We start from the raw sequence: 8385 nt of genomic DNA, 5'->3' as shown, positions 1-8385 counted from the left end.
AGCCATGACTCATACATTGTGTCTGAAGAGAGCGACAGTGTACTCACATAAATAAAATAAATAAAAAAAAAATAAAGAGTAAGATTGAAGCTGTATGCTACCTAACTTCAGGGTTTACTGTGAAATTGCAGTAACCAGACTGTTTTCGTCAAGGATAGTAAAATAAATCAGTGAAGGAAAATAGAATACAAAGATGGACCCTTGGCCATAGTGTTTTTTTTTTTTTTTCCAGACAGGTTTTCTCTGTGCAGGCTGGCTGTTCAGGAACTCAATCTGTAGACCAGGCTGACATTGAACTTAGAGATCTGTCTGCCTCTGTTACCCGTCACATGTTGGGAGTACGGCAGCACTCCTGGCTGTTGATTTGGCTTAACGGTTTTTACTATGTGATGCAAGCTGTCCTTGAACTAGAAAGTAGTCTAGGCTGGTCTTGAACTTGAGATTGTCTCCCAAATGCTGATATTACAGATTCAGTGGTGTGTGTGTGTGTGTGTGGTGTGTGTGTGTAGTGTGTGTGGTGTGTGCGTGTGTGTGTGTGGTGTGTGTGTGGTGTCTGTGTGGTGTGTGTGGTGTGTGTGTGTGTGTGTGGTGTGTGTGGTGTGTGTGGGGGGTGTGTATGGTGTGTATGGTGTGTATGGTGTGTGTGTGTAGTGTGTGTGTAGTGTATGTGGTGTGTGCGTGTGTGTGTGGTGTGTGTGTGGTGTGTGTGTGGTGTGTGTGTGGTGTGTGTGTGTATGGTCTGTGTGGTGTGTGTGTAGTGTGTGTGTGTGGTGTGTGTGGTGTGTGTGTGGTGTGTGTGTGTGTGTGGTGTGTGTGGTGTGTGTGTGTAGTGTGTGTGGTGTGTGCGTGTATGTGTGTGTGTGTGTGTGGTATGTGTGTGTGGTGTGTGTGTGGTGTGTATGTGTATGGTGTGTGTGGTGTGTGTGGTGTGTGTGTAGTGTGTGTGGTGTTATGGTGTGTGTGTGTGGTGTGTGTGTGTGGTGTGTGTGTGGTGTGTGTGTGTATGGTCTGTGTGGTGTGTGTGTAGTGTGTGTGTGTGGTGTGTGTGTGGTGTGTGTGTGTGTGTGGTGTGTGTGTGTGGTGTGTGTGTGGTGTGTGTGTGGTGTGTGTGTGGTGTGTGCGTGTATGTGTGTGTGTGTGGTATGTGTGTGTGGTGTGTGTGTGGTGTGTATGTGTATGGTGTGTGTGGTGTGTGTGGTGTGTGTGTAGTGTGTGTGGTGTTATGGTGTGTGTGTAGTGTGTGTGGTGTTATGGTGTGTGTGTGTAGTGTGTGTGGTGTGTGTATGTGTATGGTCTGTGTGGTGTGTGTGGTGTGTGTGTAGTGTGTGTGGTGTGTGGTGTGTGGTGTTATGGTGTGTGTGTGTGGTGTGTGTGTGGTGTGTGGTGTGTGTATGTCTGTGTCTGTGTGTGTGGTGTGTGTATGTCTGTGTCTGTGTGTGTGGTGTGTGTGTGTGGTGTGTGTGTGTTTGTGGTGTGTGTGTGTGTGTGATGTGTGTGTTGTGTTGTGTGTGGTGTGTGCATGTGTGTGGTGTGTGGTGTGTGTGGTGTGTGGTGTGTGTGTGTGTGGTGTATGTGTGGTGTGTGTGTTTGGTGTGTGGTTTGTGTGTGTGTGTGTCTAGCATTAGCTAGGGCTAGGTATGTAGCTCAGGGTAGAGCTTAGTATTTAGGAAATCCTGAATTCAGTGTCCTAGAGATACACTTATCTTTTAACTAAATAACTGTCAAAAATCATTATAAAAACAGGACAAATGTGAATGAAATGGAGACAGGAGAAGTGTAAGTAGCTTTTGTGAGTGGGCAATGGGTAAAGCATCGTCTAAACGTACCAGGTGCAGGAGTGAGCGGGCTTTGCTCCTGGCTTGGCTGAGTGGTCTTAGGCAAGTCATTCTCTCTGCCTTGTTGCAGGGTAGAAAAGAGAGTATGAGGCTCGCGATGACACGTGGCCATGTGAGATCCTGCTGAGTGATCTGCCTGCTCCTGAGCGATCCAGGGATTGATTGCAGGCATGCACCACCTACCCCGGGAGTTTGCAAGAGCAGTGCACTCTCATGATGTGACTATTCACATTAATCTGGGCATCCCAAGATGCAGAACTAGGCTGGGCTCAGAGCAGCTGGTGTTTTGGGGCCGACGAGATGGCTCAGCAGGTAAAGGGGTCTGCTGCCAAGCCAGAAGGGCTGAGTTTGATTGGCTCCTGCAAGTTGCTTTCTGACCTCTACATGTACACTTTGACATGAGTGTATCCCCTAACAATAAATAAATGTAAACTTTTTTTTTCCCTTTTCTATTTTTCGGAGCTGGGGATCAAACCCAGGGCCTTGCGATTGCTAGGCAAGTGCTCTACCACTGAGCTAAATCCCCAGCCCCAAATGTAAACTTTTAAAACAAGCAAAAACTCCCTCTCCAAGATGAGGAGATGCAGGGGTGACTAATAACATGGAGCAGGAAGTTCCACCAGCTTACTTATAGCAAGCCCCCTGTCTCTGCCTCCTGGGTGCTGGGGTAGAGGGCAAGCTCTTTTATACACTGCCTCATCTCCCCAGGCCCCTCTCTCCTGCATTTTCTGGCACCCTAGGGTACCTAAGGTGACTTGTCATCACTTTTGATGAGGTGCTCAGGCTAACTCCAGGGGATAAGATCCAGGCCGGGTGTCCAGCCACTTGACGTGTTTTGTGGGCCAGTTCTCTAGAGAAGACTAGTTCTCCACAAAAGACTTTCCTCTTTTCCTAAGCTCTGGCTTTAGACTTAGGTTACTCTGAAGTCACTCAGCTGTGCGGAGGACATCTCATGTGGTGTCGTCACCGTACACAGGAGTTTCAAGTGAAGGAGTGCTGACATGTCCTCAACTAAAGGACAACCACCAGAGAGCATTCCTAGGTTCCTGGTTTTTGTTGGAGGAAGGGGAGGATCCACCCCTCACCCCCACCCTCCCACCCCCCACAGATAAGCAGGTTCTCTGGCAAAGATGAACTTTAACCACTTAGAAAACGAACGAGCGGGGGCCATGTGGAGAGCTTAAGAGTGTTTTCTGCTCTTGCAAAGGATCAAGTTTGGTTCTCAGTGCCCATGTCTGATGGCTTCATAATGGCTTGTAGTGCCGGCACCAGGAGATCCAATGGTACAACGTTCTGTGTGCACCTACACTCATTGATACCCCCATTATATATACATATATATGTGTGTGTGTGTGAGGTAGGTTTATAATATATATAAACATACATATATATGTGTACTCTGTTATATTTCTATGTATATATTATATATGGTATATAACATGAATATATACAATATATGTAATCCCCATTGTATTTATATATATATATATGTGTGTACATATATACATGTATGGTATAATACACTGTTTAAAGGAACACACAGATGTTGGGCTAGGCACGAGCACACAGGCACACACGCAGAGACAAATGAAAGACTAATGTAACTTCTTTTAATTGTCATTTTACGCGCTTTCTGCAGCTGCCTGCCACCCCCCCTTCCCTTCGATGACCACTTTTGTAGGCTATAGGGGACCAGGGAACAAAGCCTGTGGGTGGGGGGGAGGTGAGGGGGGGCACAGCAGCCCCAGTCAGGTGGTAGGAGAACAAGCTACAATTACAAATTTATCACAACAATTAATGCTGGAGCCTGGGAGAGCTGCAGAGCGGGGAGGCCCGCGCCTCTTTGTCACGGTCTATTTGGCGGTGACCTTGCTCTGAAGGCGATGGTACTCCTTCAGCCTGTAAACCACATGGAAAACAAAGAAAAAATGTAACTTCACAATAACAACATGCACTCCGTTCAATTAGTTCAGGCAGGGTGGGGGCGGTGGGGGCAGCTGTTGGTTAAGATGTATGGGAAGTTGTCTTTTTCTTTGGTCCCCCTCTCCTGCCCTAGCCTCCCCCGGCTCCTCCAATCAGGATAATGTAATTAATTTATCGGAGGGGAAAACATTGTCATTGTTGAAGATAAAGCATTTAACAGGCAATAGGAGGAATGAAGAGGCCATTATGTTCTGGGCCGTTTCAAAAGGTTTATGGGGTGATAAGCCACAGATGAGGCAGGAGGCAGGAGGCGGAGGGGCCTGGGAGCTCTGGCTGCAGAGGTCTCTGCAGACCTGAGGTAGCTCTAGGGAACCCAAGGCACATTGCCTGACAGAGAGGCCATCTCTATCTTCCTGACAAGGTCCAGTGAATCTGGGGTTGTCAATGAAAAACCCAGAGTTGGTCTTCCCATCACCATGACTCCTCTGACTGACTCCAGGCAAATTTCTTAACCATTCTGGGCCCGTGTCTGGGGAATTTTCAAATCTCTCTAAGAATTAAAGCCAACAAGGGGCTGGCAAGATGGCTCAGTGGGTAAAGGTGTTTGCTGCCAAACTTAAAGGACTGAAGTTTGAAAAAGAAATGACCTTCGAAAGTGTCCTCTGACTTCCATATTAAAAACAAAACAAAACAACCCATACACATAAATGTAATAAAAATTTAAAGAATGAAAATAAACTAGAAAAGAAGCCAGAGGCAGCTCGGCCGTAGCGGCTGTTGTAATGAATGACCTTGCTTCTGTCTTTGAGCATCCAGCCCCAGACACCTTGAGCTGTTAGCTTTATTCCCTCACACCCTCTCTTGAGCCTCCTGGAGATTGGGAACGGGTCTGAGTTCCCCAGGTCCGAGCAACTTCAGGTATTGCATATGAGCCCCAGGCCTCAGTGACTTGCCACCCGACCCTCCAGTTCTGAAACAGCGGTGTAAACATTCTATTGCCCCTCAGGGCATTTCACCAACTAGTCTTTCCAGTCAAGGAGCCCAAAGTCTTTAAGGCAATTGTTAGAGCCCAAGGCCAGGATTCAGGGAGTCCAATGTCCAGGCCCCTGGACATTCTGATTCTGTTGGCTGTCAGGCCCCACAGAGAACGGGAGCTAACTGGGTGCTGAGGAACTAGAGGTCAGGAACATCGTGGTGCGTGAAGGGTCAGTGTCACACTAAGACCTGTTTCCCAGGGAGGCCTCTGGCGATCCTGAGTTTCTCTCTCACCTGAGCGAGTTGATATTGATGAAGCCGGTGGCATCAATGGGTTCATAGTCACCCTGTACGTTCATGCTGCAGAAAAAACAGAACTTAGCAAGGCTAGGCCACCCTGCCCCGGAATCTCTCCTCTACTCAGTCTAATTCTGGGAGCCCTGTACAGGGCCAGGTGCCATGCTGTCAATGTACCTCCCAGAAGCCTCTATCCTGAGTGTACGTCTCAGGAGGCAGGTAAAGGTGCCAGTTGGGCCCCAGCTCTGCTAACTCTGGACCTGTGAATTCTTCCTCCTGCCATTTGTAAACCGAAGTCCTTCACAGAGCCAGGGCCATCTGGAGCAGCTGAACGGGTTCTCTGGAGCTAAGGGAGGCTGGCAGGTATTGACAGCATGGAACCCCACAGTCACTTTTACCTATCCTGACACCCAGACACCCCATGGTCAGAGCCTTCCGACAGCATCTGTCCACCTGCAGTGGCCTCAGTACAGCTGCTCTCTCTGCAGTACCCTCCAGATCTATCTCAGAGAGCCTAGGGAGGTGTGCAGTTTCCCAGGACTGAGCATGATGAGCCTTGGGAGTGTATCAGTGGCTCTCATGGTCGCAGGGCTGGCACATGTCGAGCACTTGCTGTGACTGACATCCCACTGTCATTCATTCATTCATTCATTCATTCATTCATTCATTCATTCATTCTGGCACTTATTGGGCCCTCTTGGGCCAGCTAGGCGGGGGCAGAGGAATTGAGGATGTTGCCCACCACTTCGATGTTTGGCACTTGTGGCCCTGAAGTCTCAGTCACCCCTGACTTCCATTTTGCTCTTAATGGGCCTCTGGTCTTCAATCCAGTACAGTCAAGACGCTCGAGGTTCTCAAGGACAAGGAAGTGGCCTGTCCCCTCAGGAGCTCTCTCCAAAGAGGTAAGACTGGGAAGCAGGTCATCATATGACTAAGGCCATGCCTCTGGTTCTCTGGGGACACTTACTCCCCTCTTTTGGTGACCCTGGGCAATTAACTCAGGGCTGTGCATTTAAGGCAAGTGGTATGTCACCAAGCCACACCTCCAACTCAGCTGTGGCCCTTCCCCTGAAACACGTGGCTGGTTAGCCATGGTGGCACTCACCATGAGAGGAGAGAGCTAGCCTGGGCTGTATAGTAAAACTCTGACTCTCCACTCTCACCTTCCCTAAAAAGCACATGGAGTCTCTGCGCATGTTCCACTGGGCCTGGGGTTTTGACCTTGATGCTCTTCAGGTCCTGAAGTCACTCCACACTAAGCCCTCCACAACCCCGTCTCCTGTTTTTTTTTCCCCTTCTTCTCCAGAGTTCCCTTTTGGGGTTTGGGTCCTGACGACACCAGGAGCTGACCACTGATCAATATGCTCCCTCTTGGGGAAAAGATTCGTGTACTGGGTCTCCTTTATTGTGCCTGCCTAGTTAGGAAAGGCTGGTCCAGACTAGGGCACCAACTTGTGCGATAATATTCCAACCTTGCTTGCTCGGGTGCATTTGTGAGTGTCAGGAACACACAAGGCTCAACATCACTTGTTCCCTACCTTCTGGCAGGCAAGCTCTGGAAACCCAGCCTCACCTCTATCCGAAGCCCTCACCTTTATGCGAGCCCCTGTACTGGGTCCTGAGAGCAGACTGGCGGTTGAGCCCCTTCCCTCACCTGGACCACGGGTTCCTCCTCTCCTTCCCCCTCCCAAGTCAAACTCCATGCCCTAATCCTAGTCCTTTGGAAGTGGAGGCTGACGTATAGGGGTTCAAGGTCAGCATCATATTGAACCTAAGGAGAACCTGGGCTACCAGAGATAGCATCTCAAAAACAAACAAAGCTACAAAAAAAAAAAAAAAGCTACAAAAAGGAACAAACAAAGTTACAAAAAGAAACAAACAAAGCTACAAAAAGAAACAAAGCTACAAAACCCCCCTCCACCGGTTTGCAAGACAACCCAGACAAACAGCCCTGCCCGGCCAGGCTAGGCGGAGTCCCAAGAGGAGCTTCTTTGAGAATGGAAAACCTCTTTTTTTCAAACAGTGCTTTGGTGTGTGTCGGGGGGTTGGGGTGTGGAAACAGAGTTTACAATGATTTTTTTTTTTACCTCCTCTGACGGTCTACAGAAAAACCTCTATGCTTTTATTTTTGCTCATTCGAGTGGCTCTGACCTGCTCTATAATTACATTACTTTCTACCTACTGCGCCCGGCATTTCTAACTCTGCTACCTCTCGCGGCTTTCCTCGCTGGTCCCGGTGGCACTGTCACTCAAGGGCTTTCAAGTCAGCGATGTAGAAATCAAAAAGAAAAGGGAAATGGTCGGAGACACAGTGAGAATAAGTGCCTCAGCTTTTTTCTCCGTCTTCCCCCTTCCCTTTTTACTTTATTCATTTAATCTCCCCGAGTGAGACTGTAAGGTTTAATGAAGGGTTGGGCAGATTATTAGAGGCTGTTCATTTGGAGGGGGAGGGGAGAAAGAGCTAGAGAGAGAAAGAGAGAAGATAATTTGACATTTACCCCGACTGATCTAAACTGATTCGGTTATATTTATGGCTTATAAAGTGTTTAGAAAGATTGAAGTGGGGAGGGGAGGGGGAGAAACTCAACGTGGCTGGGAGAAGGGAAGGAAAGAAATAATATTGAATGCCAAACAAAACTCGTACTTTAATTCAGACTCGTCCCTGGGAGGGCAGGGCAAGCCTCAGCCTGAGCCAGCTGGGGCTGGGGTCGTCCTTGGGTACTTCCGGGTAATGTTGCCCTATCCCTGTGAATTTGCCCCCACCCACGGTTTAGCCAAGTGGCACCCAGAGGAGATGGCTGGCTTTCTCAGGGCAGGCTGCCCTCAGTCATAAGCAAAGACTGTGTTGCCCATGTCTCCCACGTCAAAACAAATGCCGGGCATGGACATGGAGGATGGTTTAGGCGGTACCAGCTTAGGCAACTCCCTGTCTGCCACAGCCTCTCCCCCAAACCCTGCTGTCAGTCACCCTCTGCTCGATGCTCCCAGAAGGAAGCTCCCAGAGGCTCCATTTGGGTTCCCTGCTTCTGTCCTCCCTCCATCCTAGTAGCTTCTTCTGTCCACGACTTCAGAGAACAAGCTGAGGCCCTCCAATGTCACCTCATTCTGTACTCATTGCTCAGAAGCAGACAAAATGGTTCGAGGCTGTCTCAGAGGTACTTACACTTACATCTGAGACTCCCTCAACTCTCATTCCCTTACAGCTGGGGTGTAGGTCGGTGGCAGAGCACTTGCCTAGGGAGCGTAGAGCCCTGGGTTCTATCAGCACCACTGACAGGAAACACAGCCATGCTCCACTCATCCCCAGTGCGTTCCTACACACTGACATACATCCTCCTCCACATCCACTGTAACT

The 8385-nt window shown here is 49.0% G+C and overlaps 1 protein-coding gene across 2 annotated transcripts in view; it reads right to left on the bottom strand.

Annotated features, from left to right (window-relative positions):
• Nucleotides 1-3423: 3423 nt before the first annotated feature.
• The window catches only part of Ass1 (argininosuccinate synthase 1), a 49868-nt gene continuing 44906 nt past the window's right edge, over nucleotides 3424-8385 (bottom strand). The window contains exons 15-16 of one of the 2 annotated variants that reach the window (XM_006233911.5): nucleotides 5028-5093; nucleotides 3424-3734 (exon numbers count right to left, since the gene is read on the bottom strand). In XM_006233911.5, the coding sequence (XP_006233973.1) occupies nucleotides 3689-3734; nucleotides 5028-5093 (112 nt within the window). In that variant the 3' untranslated portion in view covers nucleotides 3424-3688. The remainder of the gene's footprint in view (nucleotides 3735-5027; nucleotides 5094-8385) is intronic. The other variant, NM_013157.4, reaches the window with a different exon arrangement.

Source organism: Rattus norvegicus, chromosome 3 (genome assembly GCF_036323735.1).
Source record: "Rattus norvegicus strain BN/NHsdMcwi chromosome 3, GRCr8, whole genome shotgun sequence".
Taxonomy (NCBI): domain Eukaryota; kingdom Metazoa; phylum Chordata; class Mammalia; order Rodentia; family Muridae; genus Rattus; species Rattus norvegicus.
Note: the sequence above shows the minus strand (reverse complement) of the source record. Positions and strands in the feature narration are given on the sequence as shown.